Source organism: Molothrus ater, chromosome 30 (assembly GCF_012460135.2).
Source record: "Molothrus ater isolate BHLD 08-10-18 breed brown headed cowbird chromosome 30, BPBGC_Mater_1.1, whole genome shotgun sequence".
In the NCBI taxonomy this organism is placed as follows: Eukaryota; Metazoa; Chordata; class Aves; order Passeriformes; family Icteridae; genus Molothrus; species Molothrus ater.
This window is the reverse complement of record NC_050507.2, coordinates 2,113,279-2,134,064: the sequence shown is the minus strand read 5'-3', so window position 1 is coordinate 2,134,064 and position 20,786 is coordinate 2,113,279. Positions and strand designations below refer to the sequence as shown.

The 20,786-nt window shown below is 67.1% G+C and overlaps 1 protein-coding gene and 1 pseudogene across 4 annotated transcripts; both read right to left on the bottom strand.

Moving 5' to 3' along the window:
- Nucleotides 1-1,005: 1,005 nt before the first annotated feature.
- On the bottom strand, nucleotides 1,006-10,249 carry LOC118697232 (glycoprotein-N-acetylgalactosamine 3-beta-galactosyltransferase 1-B-like; annotated as a pseudogene).
- Nucleotides 10,198-20,742, bottom strand: LOC118697394 (protein OS-9). Of its 4 annotated transcripts, none has more exons than XM_036400014.1 (14): nucleotides 20,281-20,742; nucleotides 17,506-17,709; nucleotides 16,588-16,651; nucleotides 16,421-16,497; nucleotides 16,231-16,329; nucleotides 15,494-15,695; nucleotides 14,335-14,472; nucleotides 14,134-14,219; nucleotides 14,013-14,049; nucleotides 13,227-13,312; nucleotides 12,857-13,150; nucleotides 11,469-11,877; nucleotides 11,277-11,392; nucleotides 10,198-10,809 (listed from the first exon to the last, which is right to left on the bottom strand). In XM_036400014.1, the coding sequence occupies exons 1-14, from the start codon at nucleotides 20,725-20,727 to the stop codon at nucleotides 10,681-10,683; spliced, it is 2,388 nt and encodes a 795-aa protein (XP_036255907.1). In that variant the 5' UTR covers nucleotides 20,728-20,742; the 3' UTR covers nucleotides 10,198-10,680. The 4 variants fall into 4 exon arrangements, with proteins under 4 accessions (XP_036255907.1, XP_036255908.1, XP_036255909.1 ...); XM_036400015.1 differs by having other exon boundaries at nucleotides 14,335-14,454; XM_036400016.1 differs by having other exon boundaries at nucleotides 17,506-17,676.
- Nucleotides 20,743-20,786: the final 44 nt, after the last annotated feature.

The following is a 20,786-nucleotide window of genomic DNA, read 5'->3' as shown; positions in this document are numbered from 1 at the left end:
CCCCCTGTCCCTCTGTCCCCACAGACCCCCCCCCAGCCTGGCAGTGGGACCCTCCCCCCCCCCGCTCTGTGTCCTGCTGAGACCCCCAGGCCCCCCCCCGGCCCTCCCCAATCCCTCAGCCCCGCTTTGCCCCCAGCCCTCCGGATCAAGGCCACCGCATCCCCGCAAAGCTCATTAACAGCCACTAATTAGGGCCACGAGGGTGTGCCTGGGGGGCGCGGGAGATGGGGGGGGGAAATCTCAGGGTATTTGGGGTCCCCAGGGCAGGAATGAAGGGCGGCTCCCCCAAACACGGAGCCTCCTTCACCCCCAGCTCGGGGGGCACCGTCCCCTCTCCCGAACCCCCCCAAATTCACCCTCTGGCCGCCCCCAGGAGCTGGGGGGGGTCCAGGGACCCAGGGGGGGTTCAGGGACCCGGGGAGTCCGTGGGGGACAACACGGGGGGATCACGGGGACAACACGGACTTGGGGGGGGTCACTGTCACCATGGAGGGACACCCTGAGGGGTGGCACGGCCACCTCAGCCGCAGAGGTGGGACCGCGACGGGAGGGGACAGGAGGGGACAGGGGGGGACGGTGCCCACAGAGGGGCCTGGCACTGTCCCCCCCCCCACTTTGGGGTCCTGTGGGGGTCCCATCACCGAAACCCCCCCCCATGGGACCCTTGCCCCCCCCCCCCCCCCCCCAGCTCCGTGTCCTGCTCAGGCACCTCCGGACCCTCCCCGGTGCCCCCAAATCCCCCAGGCCCCGTCCCGCGGTGTCCCCGCTCCCGGCACCCCCGGCTCGGGGCCACCCAATCCCCTCAAAGCTCATTAACAGCCGCTAATTAGGGCCTCGTTAGGGTCACGCGGGTCCGCCGGGGAGGGGGACTGGGGTGGGCGCAGGACACGGGGTGGGGCTCGGGGCATTTGGGGTCCCGGGGCAGGAATGGGGCCATGGGGAGGGGGGGAACCCCCAAATTTGGGGCCACGGGGAGGGGGGGAACCCCCAAATTTGGGGCCACCTTCACCCCGGGGGGGTCCGGGAAGGGGACGGGCAGGGCTCGGGGGCTTTGGGGGCTTGGGGGGCTTGGGAGGCCGGGTGGCTCCGGGTGGCGTTGGGAGTCGCGGGGGTCCCGGTGGTGTCGGGGGTCGCGGGGGGGCTCAGGAGGGGTCGGTAGCGGGGTCTGTAGCCGTAGGGGCGCAGCTGCTGGCTCAGGTACTCCAGCTCATACATCTCCTCCCCGGACACGTAGTGGAAGGACACGGCCAGGTCCGAGCAGCACTGCGGGCCCTGGGGGGGACACAGGGGGGGTCTGGGGGTGGCACCGGGCACCCAGAGCCCACCTTGGTGGCACGGGGTAGGGTGGGGAAGGGGCGCTGGGGGCTGTTCTGGTCAGCAGAACTGAGCGGGGGGGGCGGCGCCAGCACAGGGGCCACAGGAGCACGGAGGGGACACAGGAGCATGGAGGGGACACTGATGACAGAGGGGACACCGCCGATGGAGGTTGGGCCCCACGGGGGTGGGGGGACACGCTGGGGGCCATGGCCATGGCAGGAGGATCATGGATGGGTGTGGAGAGCCAGGGATCTGTGTGCGGAAGATCTCGGGCTGTACGGGTAGATAAGAAGGCCCCCCTCACCCTGCAGTCTGACCTTTGCTCCGTACCTGGCCACACCCGGCCGGACGTGAGCAGAGGGAAGTGACACAGACTGCCCAAGCCATAAATACCCCTGAGACCCCTCAATAAACGCCATTTGCTGTCCACCACATTGGTGTATGTAGCATTGGACCGAGTGACCCTGGGCCTTGGGTCACCGTGCCGGACCTCCCGAACCAGGTCGCCACGCCGTAACGGCAACATCTGGTGCCAAAACCCGGGACAATCGCAGCGCCCGGAGTTCGGGATTTCGCCTGGACAGGGGACCGGCGGCTGCACAGCAGGCCTAGTGCAGCGGGGGGGACGCCCCCGGACCAGCGTGGACCATGGAAGCCATAGCGAAGGTCGTAACTCAGATGCATGCTCAATGGGGGATTGATTGCAAGCTAAAAGATTTATGTCTTGCTATACCGAGACTTAGTAAGCTGGGGGCGATAGACAGCCCGGTGGATATTCTCTATTCGGAGATATGGGATACTTGTACAAAGATTTTAGCTGAGGAAACTATGTCCTCAGGCTCAGGGAAAGCTCTAAAGTCATGGGGCCGAGTCGTGCAGGCTCTGCAGAAAGCTAGAGAAGAGCAGGAGACCTGGAAAGCCGCGCAGGTTTGCTTATTAGCCACGCCGCAGTTGGGGGTGGGCGCGGCAACGCAAACCACGGAGGGCTTCGATCAGATCGGCACCGCGGAACCGCGAGCGCCGGATTCCCCCGAGCAGACCGCCTTACCATCAGAGGGGGGGGAACACGCGTGGGTGTTTTGGCGGGGGTTAACGGAGGAAGCGCTGGAGGCGGCGAAATTGCCGGACCCCGAAGGGGTGGATAAAAGCGCACCCCCTCCGTATGCGTTTGAAAATGGCGCCGAACCGCGTGTTCAGGGCGGAAAGGGAAACACGGGGGGCGGAAATGCAGTCAGCCTGCTTAACAACGCATGCGCGGGCGAGCGGGGGGACGGGGCGGCCCCCGTGGAGGAGCGTAAGGCCAATCAGAGCGCTCAGTTCACTTTAGGTCCTTATAGGACAAGGACCTCCCCCAGCAGGAGGCGGGGGGACCCCAGGGGGAGGGAACGGCCCGACCCCCGCAAGAAAGGGCGGGGTCGGAGCCCGAGAAAAAGGCAGAGCAGCCCAGAAACATCCGGGCAGTCGACTTCCGACTCGGACTCGAGCTCCGAGCTCGAGAGGGGATCGGGGAGTTCCGACTCAGATTCCGGCTTTAACAAAAGGAGACCAGCGGCATACAAGGTCACTAGCCACAGCGCTCCTGCAGGGGTGAAGGGGATATCGGAGAAAGATCGAACTCCGCTTACAGACTGGCGGAAAATAAAAATAGCATGTGCTGAATGGATTCCGTCGGCGAAACTGGTGGTTCGGGTGGGGGGAGCCGGCGGGAATCAAAAAACCTATTCCCCGGTAAACCCGAAAGACGTGCAGGCAATTATTAAAGCAATTGCAGATAGGGGAATTAATTCTGCCATGGTTTCCACACTCATTGACAGCGTTTTTGGAGGGGATGACATGTTACCTTTTGATATTAAGCAGACTTGCAGAATGATTTTTGATGGGGCAGGGATGATCGTTTTTAAACAGGAATGGGAGGATAACTGTATTAAGCAGCTGGCCCTGGTAACAGGGGCAGACCATCCACTGCACGGCTCCAGCATACAGAGGCTAATGGGCACAGACCCTACAATGATCACCCCTCAGGCACAGGCTGAGGGCTTGCGGGCACATGAGGTTATGACAACAACCCGTGCTGCCCGAGAAGCCATCCGTGTTGCTTCCAAAGTAATAGCCAAACCGTCGCCTTGGACCACAATAAAGCAGAGTGAGAGTGAAAGCTTCACTCAGTTTGTGGATCGTTTACAGGCTGCCTTGGACTCCTCAACATTACCCTCAGAGGCAAAGGGTCCTGTGCTGGCAGAGTGCCTACGCCAGCAATGCAACTCAGCCACCAAGGACATTTTAAGATCACTGCCGCAAGGGTCTAATCTAGCTGCCATGATCAGACACGTTGCAAAGGAAGAACGCCTAGCTCTCATTCAAGCAGCAGTTCACATTGCAATAACGAGTGTCATGGCATGCTTTAAGTGTGGCCAAGCTGGGCACGTGGCAACAAACTGCCCCCAGTCAGGGCGCCCACCAGCAGCTGCTCCACCACGCCAGGGGAGACCTAGGGGACCATGCTGGGCATGTGGAAAGAAAGGGCATTTAGCTAAGGAATGCAGATCCAGGCATCAGGGAAACGGGAGAGGGAGGGGGCAGCCGGGCCGTATCCAGCCTCCTCCCACCTGGAACATGCAGCGGCCCAGCTACAGCAACCCCCAACGGGGCACAGGGCTCTCATGCCCACCACTTCCACCCTCTCAGGGAATGACCAACTTTGTCGCCCAGCCAATGGCTCAATCGAACCCATCTGCACCTCAGGAATACCAAGAACAGCTCCCTGGGGCCGAGGCCCCTGGGTGGCTTTGGCCATGAAAGCATGGGAACGGGACCCATGGGTGGCCTTCGCCGCGAAGGTGGGGAAACACCCACGGATCGTGTGGGCAGTGTGTCGTCTCCACAACAGCTCCGACGACTCGGCCATCTGCCTTCCCTTTTGGGTGGACACAGGGTCAGATGTCACCGTCATCCCAGACATACATTGGCCTCGACCATGGAAGCTAGAAGTAGCCCCCATGGTGGGCGGAGTTGGAGGGCTGTCCCGAGCCCACAAGAGCACCCAACCAGTGGCAATAACCCTCTGCACCGAGAGAGGACCGGGAAGAACTATCACCCTCACTGCATATGTGATGTCGGACTGCCCACCCTTGCTAGGGAGGGATGCCCTAGCCCTGCTGGATGTTAGGGTGAGAAATTTATTCTAAGGGCCACTGTCGCGTACCCGCCATTGCCCATCAAGCTGACTTGGAAATCAGCCGACCCAGTGCGGGTCGAACAGTGGCCCTTGTCAACGCCTCGAATGAATCTTGTTTCTAGGGTTAGTAGGCGGAGGACAAGCAGACACAAAACATTACCCTCACCAGCCATTCAGGTGGGTTCTACGCCATCTCTCAGGTGAGGGGGTCATCAAAGAAATTGTTACAGCCGACATCCCATCTTTCGAGTTCAGGTTAAAAGACATTTTTCCCGTGCATACAGGGCACCCCAGATTTCAGGAGACAACAGTATTTGGGATGTACTGGTGCCCTGCTTCCAACCCAGGAAAAAGTTATTGTAATTTCCCAGGGCATGGATATTGTGGATATTGGGGGTGTGAAACTATTGTGATAAGCAATAGATGGACGCCTCAACAGCCGGATAAGTTCCTGCAAATTAAGTACACTCCACACGGCTGTATCGAACCAAACTATGACATGGATGGGTATGCGCTTATGCCCGGAGGCTTGATACAGCACACTTGCACAGGTTATATAATGACAATCCTGCAGCCGACCCATGATGCCTGGGCCACAGGTAAAGTGTGGACAGCATATGCTCATCTCCCTAACCGCAGCATCTGGGCGAACATACAAATTATCAGACTCCCAGCTTCAGTATCCCAATCAGTCAGACCCAATCCGGTTCTAGTAGTAAGTAGACCCAGGGAAGAGATCACAGCTAACGGTAGTTCTAGCCACGAAACACAGAGGTCGAAACTAGCCCCCCATCCGATCTCTTAACCAAACCAACCCTCTCCAGTCCATTCTTAAGCGTGTTAAATGCTACCTTCTTATCGTTAAACCAATCCAACCCGAACTTCACAGAATCATGCTGGTTATGCTATGATGCACAACCCCCTTTTTACGAAGGTGTTGCCTTCGATCTCCCATTCATCTTCTCAAAAGTCAAACAATCCACGCCAATGCAGATGGGACACCCCCCGGAGAGGTATCACCCTAAGTCAGGTTACGGGCCAGGGCAAATGCTTTGGCAATGCAACCTTGGCAAAGCAGATGGGCAACGTCTGCAAGGAATTCGTCAAACTTAAGGGAGGGAAGTTCCAGTGGGTGATCCCAGCTGCATCGGGAATGTGGGTCTGTCACGGATCCGGGGTAAGCCCAGGTGTACTCCTTGACAAATTCGACCATTCTACTGACTTTTGTGTCCAAGTTCTAATTGTCCCCAGAGTCCTGTATCGCCAAGAAGAAGAGGTGTACCGCTTGTTCGAGGAACCCAACCGGCTCTACAAACGGGAGGTGATAACAGGCGTCACCATCGCAATGCTCCTCGGTCTAGGAGCTACCGGCGCTGCCACAGGCATCTCGGCCCTTGCAACACAACATCAGGGACTGGCACAACTGCAGATGACAGTTGATGAGGACTTCCAAAGGATCGAGAAATCCATCTCTTCCCTGGAAAAATCCCTTTCCTCACTCTCAGAGGTTGTCCTCCAAAACAGGAGAGGACTGGACCTCTTGCTCATGCAGCAAGGGGGCCTGTGTGCTGCCTTGAAAGAGGAATGCTGCTTTTATGCAGACCACACCGGAGTCGTCAGAGACTCCATGGCCGAACTGAGAAATCGGCTAAACCTAAGGAAAGCAGATAGAGAAGCTCAACAGGGCTGGTTCGAGTCGTGGTTCAACCGGTCTCCATGGCTCACCACCCTGATTTCTACCCTAATAGGCCCAGTCACTATAATCTTACTAACCCTAATCTTCGGGCCTTGCATATTAAACAAACTGGTGCAATTTGTTAAAAGGCATTTGGAAATGGCTAACATTTTGTTTCTCGAGCGCCGACAATTACTTTAAGGTGTGCCACTTATTAACACACTTACGATTTTACACTAATTCTACTAACCCATGAAATTTTGTAACCTTTACATTTTATAACTTTATAAGATTTTTACTAATCCATGAAGGGGGGGGGGAAATGTGGAGAGCTAGGGATCTGCGTGCGGAAGATCTCGGGCTGTACGGGTAGGTAAGAAGGCCCCCCTCACCCTGCAGTCTGACCTTTGCTCTGTACCCGGCCACACCCGGCCGGACGTGAGCAGAGGGAAGTGACACAGACTGCCCAGTCCATAAATACCCCTGAGACCCCTCAATAAACGCCATTTGCTGTCCACCACATTGGTGTATGTAGCATTGGACCGAGTGACCCTGGGCCTTGGGTCACCGTGCCGGACCTCCCGAACCAGGTCGCCACGCCGTAATGGCAACAACCCACCTTGGTGGCACGGGGCAGGGTGGGGAAGGGGCGCTGGGGGCTGTTCTGGTCAGCAGAACTGAGCGGGGGGGGCAGCGCCAGCACAGGGGCCACAGGAGCACGGAGGGGACACAGGAGCATGGAGGGGACACTGATGACAGAGGGGACACTGCCGATGGAGGTTGGGCCCCACGGGGGTGGGGGGACACGCTGGGGGCCATGGCCATGGCAGGAGGATCATGGATGGGCAGGGAACACCGAGGCCACCAGGGTCACACTGGGGGGACAAGCTGGCCATGTGTGAGGGGAGACACGGTGGCCACATGTGGGGGACACGCTGGTCACACACAGCCACACAGTGCAGGGACATCCTGGCATGGCCGGGGACCTGGCAGCGATTTGGGGGGCGATGCCACGGCCCCCCCATGGCCCCCCTGGCAAGAAATGCCAGCCGGGCACAGAGGTGGCTCTGCCTGCACCTTGAGGGTGTCACGGCCATGGGAGGTGGCCAGGGACACGCTGGGGGCCATGGCCATGGCAGGAGGATCATGGATGGGCAGGGAACACCAAGGCCACCGGGGTCACAGGTGGGGGACCTGTGGCCATGTGTGAGGGGGGACACGTTGGTCACACGTGGGGGACACGCTGGTCACATGTGGGGGACACGCTGGTCACACACAGCCACACAGTGCAGGGACATCCTGGCATGGCTGGGGACCCGGCAGGGAATTGGGGGGTGATGCCACGGCCCCCCCATGTTGGCAGCCGGGCACGGGGGTGGCTCTGGCTGCACCTCGAGGGTGTCACGGCCACGGGAGGTGGCCAGGGACATGCGGGGGGTGGTGGCCACGCACGGTGGGGACAGCAGAGCCACACAAGGGGTCTGTGGCTGTGTGCCAGCCAGGCACGGTGGGCGAAGATGCCACCCGAGGAGAGCTGTGCCACTCTCAGGGAGACAGCGGCTGCTGAGGGCACACACGGGGGGTTCTGGCCGTGCTTGGGGGGCACAGCCACCCCCCCCAGCTGCCCAGGGTGTGTGACAGTGACCCCGGCCGGGCTGTGACCCACCTCCACCACGGGGTACCAGCAGTAGCGGCGGTACCAGAAGCCGCGGGCGAAGCGGTGCGTGAGGTGGATCTCGGGCGGGAAGGGGTGGAAGGTCTCCCGTCCCCGCGTGTCCCGCGAGTCCCCCACGGCCACCCCGAGCCGCTCCAGGCACTGGCCCAGCGCCACGTCCTCCTCGGGGCCGCTGTGGCCGCAGGTGCCGCGGGCCAGGGCGGGGGCCAGGCGGGTCAGGGCCCCCCGGCTGAGCACGTACCCGGCCCCGCGGCTCCTGTAGCCCTGGCGGGCGAAGGGGCGGAAGCGTTTGCCGAGGTAGAGCGGCCGCCGGGGCGGGTGCGCGGCCAGCAGCCAGCGCAGGTTGTCCAGCAGCACGAAGGTGTCGTCGTCGGCCTTGAGGAACCACTCGGCGCTGGCGCGGAGGTGCCGGTGCACGAAGAGCAGCGCCCGCACGGTTTTACGGTAGAGCTGCCCCCGGCCCTCGGGCACCCCCAGCCCCAGCGCGGGGAAGTGCGGGGCGGGCTCGGAGCTGACGAACAGCGCCACGTTGCAGTGTCGCGCCCAGGTGTCCCGCACGTGCCGGGCTTTGCTCTCCAGGTTTTGGGGCGCTGTCATCACCCAGCACAGCACCCGCACCCGCCGGAACAGCCCCCGCGCCACCGCCGCGTCCTCGCCTGCGGGACCGCGCAGCGGAGACCGCGATGTCCCCGCGCCGGCGCTGTCGGGGCGTGGGCACCGTCCCCAACCCGCGGAGCAGAGGGGGTGAGGTCCCCCCGCGTCCTCCTGCCAGCCCCATCCCACCAGAGATCCCCACCTGCAGCGCCCCCCCTCACCTCAGTGCCCCTCATCCCCTCAATGGTCCCTTCCCTCTGTGCCCCCCTCACCTCACTGCCCCCCCGTACCCCACTTTTCCCTCCTCAGACCCCCCCGCCTGTGTCCTGCCTCCCCCCTCTGCACCCCAGTGTGTCCCCCCGTGCCTCAGTTTCCCCCATCTCTAAGCCCCCCCACACTCCCCAGCCCTGCCGTGCCTCAGTTTCCCCCACCTCAGCCGTGTCCCTGCTTTCCCCCAACACCATCCATTCCCCTCCGGCCGAGCCTCAGCTGTGCCCCCATCCCTCTGCTGCCACTCTCAGGGCATTGTCACCGTCCCCAACCCGCGGAGCAGAGGGGCTGAGGCCCCCCCATGTCCCCCTGCCAGCCCCATCCGCCCCCCGTGTCCCCTCCCGGTGCCACCCGCCCCTGGCAGCAGCGCCCACCTGCAGCGTCCGAGGGGGCCACGCCGTAGAGCGCGGGGGACGGGGGGGTCCCGGGGGGGCCATCGGGCACCCGGGGGTCCCGGCTGGGGGCGGGCACCGGCTGGGGCAGCAGGAGGCCGCGGAGGAGGAGGAAGGTGGTGATGAAGCCCACCAGGACACCCCCGTGGAAGGACAGGCGGGGGCTCTGCAGGCCCAGGAGCAGCATGGGGACACCTGGGGGGGGTCATGGGGACCCCCTGTCAGCGTGGGGACACCTGGGGGGGTCAGTGGGGACCCCCTGTCAGCGTAGGGACACCTGGCTTGTGGGTCTGGGGGTCAGTGGGGACGCCCCTGTCACCCCCCAGCGCTGCAACTTCATCTGCCCGGTGGGGCAGCCCCGGGTGGAGCCCGTGGGAGGGGGGGACAGGGCACAGGAGCCACGGAAGGGACAGGGGGGTGACACCCACGGGCAGGGTGACACCCACGGGACGGTAACGGCACCACCCCGCGCCCCGCACCCCAAATCCAGGGGGGCACGGGGGGGTGACACTGAATCTCTGTTTTCAGTTGAGGGGGGACAGTGGGGGCGAGGCGGGGGGGAACGGGGGCAGCTGTGGAACGGGGGGCGCCGGCTGTGGCCTCACCTGGTGCCGCGGGTCGGGGGGTCCCGGCCCAGCCCGGGGGTCCCATGGTCTCTGTCGGTTCCTGGGTCCGGGTTGGTTTGGGGGCCCTGCTGGGTCCCGGGGCTACCGGCGGGTCCGGGGGTTCGGGGGCTCCTGGGGGTTCCGGCGGTGCTGGGGACGCCGCTGTCCCCGAGGGCTGGGGCGGCCCCGGTGGTCCCGGTCCGTCCGGGTAGCGCCGAGCGCTCTGGCGGTCCCGGTGGCACCGCTGTCCCCGAGGGCTGGGGCGGTCCCGGTCTCTTCGGGACCCCGGTGGCACCGCTGTCCCCAAGGGCTGGGGCGGTCCCGGTCGCTCCGCGTTCCCCGCGCTCCCATTGGCCGAGGCCGGGGAGCCCCTGGCCCCGCCCTAATTCTGATTGGCTGCCGCGCCCACGGCCCCGCCCCTCCCGCAATTTTGGGCGGGGGGCGGAGGAGCGGAGACCCCGGGACGGGGTGGGGGGGGGGGACACAGACACAGCCCCGGGGCGACCTCGGTTTATTGATAAAAGGGGGGGGGGGCGAACGCGACATCTCATTATGAGAGAGAGACCCCCCCGGGCCGGGGGCGGCACCGACGGCTCCAGGACCCCCCCCCCCGCCCAAATACACCCCCCCCCCCCAAAAATCACGGCCATTCCTCCCCCCCCCAGTTCATCTTTGTCACAAATGCACCCGGTGACAGGGCGGGGTCCCCTGGGGGGGCACAGTGACCTCCCCAAACAGGGCAGGACCCCTGGGGGGCACAGTGATGTCCCCCAGCAGGGCAGGGTCCCCTGGGGGGGGGGCACAGTGATGTCCCCAAACAGGGCAAGTTCTGAGGGGGGGGGCAAAGTGACCTCTTCCCTCCTGGGGGGGGACCCCGGGGTCCTCGGGGTGCCCCGTGCCCGGTGCCAGGGCAGGGCAGGGATGAAGCCACAATTCTGGGGGGGCCGTTCAGGATTTAAGGGCTCAGATTTGGGGTGTCAGAAGTCTTGGTCCTCGGAGTCGGCGGGCGGGGGGGGCTCCTGGCGGCCCCCCCAGACGAAGCTGTAATTGTCCTGCAGGGCCTGCAGCCGCCGCCGCTCCTTCTGCGCCTCCTCCGTGCCCTGCACCTGCCCAGGGGAAATCGGTGCCCACCTGAGAGCTGTGCCCACCTGAGAGCTGTGCCCACCCTGACATCTGTGCCCACCTGACCTCTGTGCCCCCCCTTTTACCTCAGTGTCCCCCCTTCACCTCTGTGCCCTCTCACCTCGGTGCCCCCCCTGACCTCACTGCCCCCCCGTCCCCACTTTTCCCTCCTCATCCTCCTCGCCTGTGTCCTGCCCCCACCCTCTCCTCCCCAGTGTGTCCCCCCGTGCCTCAGTTTCCCTCCCATGCCTCAGTTTCCCCCCATCTCTCAGCCCCCCACACTCCCCAGCCCTGCCGTGCCTCAGTTTCCCCCAACACCACAAATTCTCCTCCGGCCGAGCCTCAGCTGTGCCCCCCTCCCTCGGAGCCCCTCCCTATCCCCTCGGAGCCCCTCCCCCTCCCCTGGGAGCCCCTCCCCATCCCCTCGCATCCCCCCCCGCCGCCCCCTCACCAGGATGCTGAGGAAAATCTCCTTCAGGCTCCGCGAATCCTCCTCCGACAGCCACTGCGCTCCCTCCTCCTCCTCGCCCCCCGACGACGCCGTCACGATCTTGATCTCGATTTTCCCTGCGGAGGGGGCCCGGGGGGGGTTGATTTGGGGCGGGGGGCGCTCTCCCCATCCCCTCAGGACCCCCCCTCATACCTTCAGCGCGCAGCCCCTCCTTGGCCAGCAGCTCCCGCACCTCGTTCTCCACCTGCGGGGGGCTCTGCTTCTCCCGGGGGGGCTCCTGCTTGCCCCGGGGGGGCTCCCGCTCCTGAGGGGCGGCGCGGCTCCCGACCCTGCCCATCCGCACCCGCACCCGCCCGTCCTTGGGCACCCGGGGGCTGCTGCCCTTCCTCGCGGCTCCTTCCTCCTCCTCTTCCTCTTCCTCCTCCTCCTCCTCCTCTCTGCGGCCCCCGGAGGGGTCGCGCCGGGGCTCGGGGGGGTCGCGGCGGGGCTCGGCCCTGTCCAGCCGCTCCATCAGGCGGCTCAGGGTGCTCGCCAGGGTCCGCGTGGCGCGGCTCCGGTCGAACTCGCCCTTGAGCCCCTCGGTCTCCAGCTCCTCCTCCACCTGCACCGGGAGGGGTCGGGCCGGGCTCGGGGCAGGTTCGGGCCGGGTTCGGGCAGGTTCGGGGCGGGTTCGGGGCAGGTTCGGGCCGGGCTCGGGGCGGGTTCGGGCAGGTTCGGGCCGGGTTCGGGAAGGTTCGGGGCGGGCTCGGGCAGGTTCGGGCCGAGTTCGGGGCGGGTTCGGGCCGGGCTCGGGGCGGGTTCGGGCCGGGCTCGGGGCGTGCTCGGGCCGAGTTCGGGGCGGGTTCGGGGTAGGTTCGGGCCGAGTTCGGGGCGGGTTCGGGCCGAGTTCGGGGCGGGTTCGGGCCGGGCTCGGGGCGGGCTCGGGGCAAGTTCGGGCCGAGTTTGGGGCGGGTTCGGGCCGGGCTCGGGGCGGGTTCGGGCCGGGCTCGGGGCGGGTTCGGGCCGGGCTCGGGGCAGGTTCAGGCCGGGTTTGGGGCAGGTTCGGGGCGGGTTTGCCAGCCTGGCCAGCACGGACCCGAGCAGCGGGGCCAGAAAGGAGTCCCCAGGCTGTCCCCACCTCTGCGGGGCAGCCCTGGTCACATCCCATAGGGGCCCCAGCCCAGCCAGGGGAGCCCCAACCCTCCCAAGGGGTCCCCAGCACAGCCCGGGGGTCCCGGTGCCCCTGTGGGGGTCCCAATGTCCCCAGGGGGGTCCCAGTATGGTCAGGGGGATCCCAGTGTCCCTGTGAGGGTCTCAGTGCTTCTGTGGGGGTCCCAGCACAGCCAGGGGGTACCAACCCCCCCAGGGGCTCCCCAGCCCAGCCAGGGGGTCCCCAGCACAGCCAGGGGGGTTCCAGCATGGTCCCTGTGGGGGTCCCAGCCCAGCCAGGGGGTCCCAGTGCTCCTCTGGGGATCCCAGCATGGTCAGGGGGGTCCCAGTGTCCCTCAGGGGGTCCCAGCCCAGCCAGGGGGTCCCCAATGGGGGTCCCAGCCCCTCTGGGGGTCCCAGCCCAGCCAATGGGGGTCCCAGGGGGTCCCCACCTCGCTGATGATGCTGTCGAACTCCTGCTCCATCTGGTTCTTCACCTCCTCCTTCAGCCTCGCCACCTGCTCCCGTGGCAGCAGCTCCAGCCCCGCCAGCAGCGGCCCTGCCTCCTCATCCTCCTCCTCATCTTCATCCTCATCCTCCTCCTCCTCCTCCCCCGTGGGAGGGGCCTCGGGGCCAGGCAGGGCCTCGGGGCTGGGGGGCTCTGCAGGGCCAGGTGGGGCTGGGGCAGCTTTGGCTGCTTCCTCCTCCTCCTCCTCCTCCTCCTCCTCGCTCACCTTCTCCTTGGCCTGAGGCAGTGGGAGGGGGCTCAGGGGGAAACTGAGGCACGGGGGGGCCCGAGGGGGGGCATGGGGGGGTGCCCACCTTCCTGGTGGTCTCCTTGAGCTCCTCGATGAACTGCAGCAGGTCCCCGGGGCTCCGGATCACCTTGAAGTGGATCTTGCGTGGGTCTGCAGGGGGGTGGCAGTGCCAGGGGGGCACGGGGGGCACAGGGGGGTGACATGGGGGACACAGGGTGAGCATGGAGGTGACATGGGAGAGACAGGGTGAGCATGGAGGTGGCATGAGGGCATAGGGACACGGGGTGGGCATGGGGGTGACATGGGGGACACGGGGTGGGCATAGAGGTGACATGGGGGACACAGGGGGCATAGGGGTGACATGGGGGACACAGGGGGCATGGGGGTGACATGGGGGCATGGGGGATGCAGGGTGGGCACCGAGGTGACATGGGAGACACAGGGGGGGCATGGGAGACACAGGGGGCATGGGAGTGACATGGGAGACATGGGGTGGGCATGGAGGTGACATGGGGGTGACATGGGGGACACAGGGTGGAGGTGACATGGGGGCATGAGGGACACAGAGTGGGCATGGGGGTGACATGGGGGACACAGGGGGCGCATGGGGGACACAGGGTGAAGGTGACATGGGGGACATGGGGTGGGCATGGAGGTGGCATGGGGAACATGGGGGACACAGGGTGGGCACGGAGGTAGCACGGAGGTAGCACAGGGTGGGCATGGAGGTGGCACGGGGGACACAGGGTGGGCACAGAGGTGGCACGGGGGACACAGGGTGGGCATGGAGGTGGCACAGGGAACACAGGGTGGGCACGGAGGTGGCACGGGGAGGACACCCAGGACTCACCGGCTGCCCGACCGCCAGCTGCCCTCAGGGACGGCTCCTGCAGGGAGGACACAGGGGATGGAACAGGACTCAAACCCCCCCAAAGTGACCCCAGAATGTCCCCAGGGCCACTGGGACTCACCCTGGTGCTGTCCCGCTGGGCACTGGCTGTGGCTGTCACCTCCTGCTCCCCAGCTGTCACATCCTGGGCTGGCTCTGGCTGGTTCCCTGGGACAGGGGGGACACAGCTGCCACAGGGGGGACACAGCTGCCACTGGGGGAGTCCCAGAGGGAGAGGGGACAGTGGCAGCGCTGTGACAGCGAGGAGGGGACAAGGCCATACCCTCCTGGGTGCCCCTGGGGCTCTGCGAGGGCGGCTCAGAGCTGTCCCTGTCACTCCAGAGCCGCGTGTCCAACGTGCGCAGCTCCTCCGAGATCTCCTCCACCTTCCTCTTGGTGTCAGCTGGGGACACAGGGACAGCTGGGGACAGGGACAGCACGGCTGGGGACACAGGGACAGCTGGGGACAGGGACAGCACAGCTGGGGACACAGGGACAGCACAGCTGGGGACACAGGGACAGCACGGCTGGGGACACAGGGACAGCTGGGGACAGGGACAGCACAGCTGGGGACACAGGGACAGCACAGCTGGGGACACAGGGACAGCTGGGGACAGGGACAGCACGGCTGGGGGACAGCCCCAGCTCCATGCTGCAGGGGACCATGGCAGTCCTGTATCCGAGGGGACACAGCCAGCCCTGGCACAGAGGGAACAGTGCCAGTCCCAGTGCCAGCCCCAGGGGACAGGGTCAGGAAGGTGACAGTGCCAGCCCAGTGATGGAGGGGACAGTGCCAGTCTCAGGCTGAAAAGGACAGTGCCAGCCCCAGACTGGAGGGGATAGTGCCAGCTCTAGGATGGAGGGGACAGTGCCAGTCCCAGGATGGAGGAGACAGTGCCAGTCCCAGGATGGAGGAGACAGCACCAGGACGGATGGGACAGGGCCAGGCTGGAGAGGACAGTGACAATCCTGGATGGAAGGGACAGTGCCAGCCTTGGGATGGAAGGGACAGGGCCAGTCCTGGGATGGAAGGGACAGGGCCAGGCTGGAGGGGACAGAGCCAGTTCTGGGAAGGAGGGGCCAGTGCCAGCTGTAGACTGGAAGGGACAGTGCCAGCCCAAGGATGGAGAGGCCAGCGCCAGTGCCAGGCTGGGGTGACAGTGCCAGCCCAAGGATGGAGAGGCCAGCGCCAGTGCCAGGCTGGGGTGACAGTGCCAGCCCAAGGATGGAGGGGCCAGCGCCAGTGCCAGGCTGGGGTGACAGTGCCAGCTCTAGGATGGAGAGGCCAGCGCCAGTGCCAGGCTGGGGTGACAGTGCCAGCTCTAGGATGGAGGGGCCAGTGCCAGGCTGGGGTGACAGTGCCAGCCCCGCACCAGGGCTCAGTGCCAGCCTCAGCTCACAGCCCCGTACCCAGCACCCCCCCAGGGCTCCCTGGTACTCACAGACTTGGGCACGCACGTACTGGACGTACTGGGCGGGCGAGAGGGCGGGCTGGCAGCGGATGGGCTGCGGTGCCAGCCCCGGGGCCGGGCGCAGGAAGGGGTGGTGGCAGATGCGCGTGGTGTGCACGGTCAGCACGTACTGGCACGACTGCGGCTCGTCCACGCGGGCGATGTAATCGCCGGTGCCCTCCTCGCACAGGAACTGCGGGCACGGCCCCGGGGTGAGGCCCTGCCGTGCCCAGGGTGCCCCTCAGTGCCCCCCCAGTGCCCACCTCGATCAGACAGGATGTGGTGCCCCCCCATTCCCCCCCCATGCCCACCTTGATGAGGCATGGGGCAGTGCCCCCCTGGAACCCTCCATGCCCCCCATGCCCCTTGGCACCCCTTGGTGCCCACCTTGATCATGCAGGGTGCTGTGCCCCCCCTGTGCCCCCCATGCCCACCTTGATCATGCAAGGTGCTGTGCCCCCCCTATGCCCTCCATGTCCCCCATGCCCACCTTGCTCAGTCCTGGTGCTGTGCCCCCCCTGTACCCCCCATGCCCCCCTTGCCCAGTCCTGGTGCTGTGCCCCCCCTGTGCCCCCCATGCCCACCTTACTCAGTCCTGGTGGTGTGCTCTCCATGCCTCCCATGCCCACCTTGCCCAGTCCTGGTGCTGTGCCCCCCGTGCCCCCCTGTGCCCCCCATACCCACCTTGCCCAGTCCTGGTGCTGTGCCCCCTGTGCCCCCGTCCTTACCCGGACCTCGGCCTCGCGGGCTCTCCCGGTCAGGTCACAGCGGGAGCCGTTGACGTAGCTCTGGCTGTGGTAGCGCCTCAGCTGGTGCTGCTTGGAGGCCTGCAGGGGTGGGTGGGCACAGGGTGGGCACGGGGTGGGCACGGGGTGGGCATGGGACAGCCCTGCTGTGCCCAGGGCGGGGCACACCCACCTTGGCAGTCTCGTCGTCCCAGTCGAAGGCAGACTGGTAATAGCCCAGCACCAGGACATCGCCCTTGATCTCAGACTCTGAGGGAGGGGTGGGCACACAGTGGGCACAGATTGAGGGGGGGAGGGGTCCTCAGGGCCGCCCTGTGCCCGCCCTGTGCCCAGCGTCACCTTCCAGGTGGTACTGCTGGATGTGCCGCCCGTAGCAGAACTCGTACGTCCACCAGTCCTTGGTCTGGGGAGAGGGGAAGGGGCTGAGGGTGGGGCATAGCGGTGCCCCCCTGGCACCCCCCTGGCACCTCCTGTGCCCCCCTTGCTCTCCCATGCCCAGCTTGAGCAGGCAGGGCGTGGTGCCCTCCATGCCCCCCATGACTCCCAATGCCCCCCCATGCCCCTGTGCCCACCTTGAGCAGGCAGGGTGCTGTGCCCCACGTGCCACCCTTACCCCCTGGCACCCCCCATGCCCACCTTGAGCAGGCAGGGTGCGGTACCCCCCATGTCCCCACCCTGTGCCCCCTGGTCCCACCTTGAGCAGGAAGGGCGTGGTGCCCACTTGGAACTCCCTGTGCCCCCTGGCACCTCCCTTGCTCCCCCGTGCCCACCTTGATCAGGCAGGGTGCTATGCCCCCCTTACACCCCCCCATGCCCCCCATGCCCACCTTGAGCAGGCAGGGCACAGTGCCCCCCATGCCCCCATCCTTGCCCCCATCCTTCCCATGCCCCCCATGCCCCCCTGGTGCCCAGTGCCCGCCTTGAGCAGGCAGGAGGCCGTGCCCCCCTGTGCCCCCATCACTCCCCATGCCCCCTGTGCCCCCTGGCACCCCCATGCCCACTTTGATCAGGCAGGAGGTGGTGCCGCCCTGTGCCCCCATCACTCCCCGTGCCCCCCATGTCCCCCCACGCCCACCTTGACCAGGCAGGGGGCAGTGCCCCCCTGTGCCCCCTCTGGTGCCCACCTTGACCAGGCAGGGTGCTGTGCCCCCCTGTGCCCACCTTGACCAGGCACGGTGCTGTGCCCCCCTGTGCCCTCCCCATGCCCACCTTGACCAGGCAGGGTGCTGTGCCCCCCATGCCCCCTCTGGTGCCCACCTTGACCAGGCATGGCGCGGTGCCCATGGGCCGCAGCAGCTCGGCCACGCCGGAGCCGTTGTAGGTGCGGGGGTCCCGGGGGGGGCCCGGGGGGGGTCCCACGGCCGCGGGGGGCAGGTGGCACTCGTAGAGCTGCTTGAACCGGGACGCCACCGTCACCACGTCCTGGCGCTGTGGGCATGGGGTCAGGGCACTGTGGCACCCCTAAAGAGCCCCTGGCACCCCTAAAGAGCCCCCATAAACACCCACTGGCACCCCCAAACAACCCCTGGCACCCCTAAAGAGCCCCCCTGGAACCCCAGAGCCCACCCTGGCACCCCTAAAGAGTCCCTGGCACCCCTAAACAGCCCCTCTGACACCCATAAAGAGCCCCTGGCACCCCAAAACAGCTCCCCTGGCAACCCTAAAGAGCCCCTGGCACCCCAGAGCACCCCCTGGCACCCATAAAGAGCCCCCCTGGCACCCCAGAGCACCCCCTGGCACCCCTAAAGAGCCCCTGGCACCCCTAAAGAGCCCCCCTGGCACCCCCAAACACCCCCTGACACCCCTAAAGGGCTCCCACCCAGAGCCCACCCTGGCACCCCTAAAGAGCCCCTGGCACCCCCTGGCAGCCCAGAGCACCCCCAGCACCCTTAAAGAGCCCCCCTGGCACCCTTAAACACTCCCCGGGGCTCTGCACCCCTTGGGAAGAGCCCTCTGAGGACCCCACAGACACCCCTGGGACCCCACAGAGACCCCTGGGACCCCAAAGCCTCCTCCAGACTCCCCCAGTGATCCCATAGCCCCAGAGAGACCCCACAGACTCCCTCAGTGACCCCAAAACCCCTTCCAGTGACCCCAGAGCCCCCTGGTGACCCCACAGACTCCCCCAGTGACCCCAAAGCCCCCCTGGGACCCCATAGCTCCCGAGAGACCCCACAGACTCAATCAGTGACCCCAAAACCCCTTCCAGTGACCCCAAAGTCCCCTGGTGACCCCACAGACTCCCCCAGTGACCCCAAAGTGCCCCCAAGCGACCCCAAAACCCCCCCGGATGGGACGGGACAGACCCCCCCAACCCTGCCCCCCCCCTCTCCCAGCCCAGACAAACCGCATCCGGCCCAGCCCCCACCCTGTCCCTGTCCCTGTCGCTGTCACACGGGGGGGGGGGGACAGGACGGGCCTGGCGCTGCCCCAGCAGCTGCGGGGGGGGCTCTGGACCCTCCCCAAATCCTCTGGACCCCCCCCCAAATCATCTGGAGGAGCCCCCGGGGCAGCGGCGGCCGCGGAGCGAGACCCCCCCGGATTGGGGAACCCGAAAGTGAAACAAGCGTCCCCTCCCCCCCCCCACACACATCCGGAACATCTGGCGGCGGCACCGGGGGGGGCACGGCCCCCCCAGGCACGGAGCCGCTCCGCACAACACAGGTACGGAGCGAGCGGGACCCCCCACCCAGCCCGGGATACCGGGGCCGATGAGCCCCGGCCGGGCTGAGCCCCTGCCCAGGACCCCCTGAACCCTGCCCGGGACCCCCTGAGCCCTGCCCGGGACCCCCCTGAACCCTGCCCGGAACCCTCATGAACCCTGCCCGGGACCCCCCTGAACCCTGCCCGGGACCCCCTGAACCCTGCCCGGGACCCCCCTGAGCCCAGCCCGGGACCCCCTGAGCCCTGCCCGGGACCCCTTGAGCCCCTGCCCGGGACCCCCTGAACCCTGCCCGGGACCCCCCTGAACCCTGCCCGGGACCCCCTGAACCCTGCCCGGAACCCCGAGCCCAGCCCGGGACCGTCCCGAGCCCCCGGAGCCGCTGAGACCCGGCCCGTGCCCCCTCCCCGGGACCCCCCGAGCCCAGCCCAGCCCGGGACTGCCCCCCGAGCCCTGCCCGGTGCCCTCGAGCCCAGCCCGGACCGTCCAAGGCCCCGGAGCCTCTGAGGCCCGGCTGGGTTCAGACTTTGCCCGGGGCCCCGAGCCTGACCCGGGACTCACCCGAGCCCAGCCCGTGCCCCTGAGCCCGGCCCTGCCCGGGACCCCCCCGGCCCGGAGCCCCCAGCCCCGAGTCAGCCCCGGCAGCGCCCGCGATCCCGACCCGGTGCCCCCGAAGCCGGTGAGCCCCGGCCCGTGTCCCCTGCCCGGAACCCCGGGCCCTTCCCGGGACACCGAGACCGGCCCTGGCCGGAATCCCCCGAGCCCCTGGAGCCGCTGAGCCCCGGCCGGGCTCAGGCCCTGCCCGTGCCCGGGACCCCCCCGAGCCCTGCCCGGTGCCCCCGGTCCTGGATCAGCCCCGGCAGCGCCCCCGAGCCCGCCCCTGCCTGGGACCCCCAGGCCCCGGCCCGGTGCCCCCGGCCCCGTTCTCGCCCCGAACGGGCGCTCCCGGCCCCTGCAGGGACCCCCGGCAGCCTTCCACTGCCCGGCGGCTGCCGCCGGCCCCGAAACGAGCCCCGGTGAGGAGCTCAGCCGGGGGCACGGGCCCGGTTCACGCCCCGGCCGGTGCCTCGGGGCCGGTTCATCCTCTGAGCGGTTCCCCTGGCCCCGGTTCAGCCCCTGACCGGTGCCCCGGGACCGGTACAGCCCCAGACCGGGGGGCCCGGTTCATCCCCAGACCGGAGCCCCGCCCCGGTCCGCCCCCGGACAGGTGCCCCCGGTCCCCGTAGCCCCCCCGCGGGCGGCCCTCCTGACCCGCAGCCGGTGCCCCGCTCCTCGGCAGTCCCATGGCCGGTCCGCCGCTCCCGGTAGCGCCGCCGGGACGCCGCCCGCCTCCCCCTCCCCCAGCCGTTGGCCCCGGTACCGCGGCGCACCTGCCCGGCCAGCACCGGCTCGGCCAGGATCTCGAGGCCGTACTTGAGCTCGCTGAGCTCCTGCAGGTTGAGCGTGGCCCGGGCCCCGCGGAGGGGCCACCCCGGGCCGAGCAGCGCCAGCAGCGCCAGCGCCGCCACCGGCCCCGGGCCCCGCCGCGCCGCCATCTTCCCCCGCCGCCGCCGCTTCCGCTTCCGCCCGCACCTCCCTGCGCCCGCCCGGGCCCTGCTGTTCCGGATTGCGATTGGTCCGGCTGGCTGCCTGTCAAAGGCAAGCGCGTCTCTGATTGGCCAACGGGCGGGGATGACGCCGCCGGTTGTGAGGCCGCGGGGGCGAGGTGGTTGCGAGGCCGCGGCCCGCGGCGATTGGCCGCAGCCCGCGCGGGCGGCAGCCAATGGCGAGGCGGGGCGCGGCCGGCCGCCATGACGTAAGGCCTGGCGGTTCCCCATTGGCCGAGGGGGATGCAGGCGATCCCCGCGCGCTGATTGGCCGAGAGCGCCGAGCATCC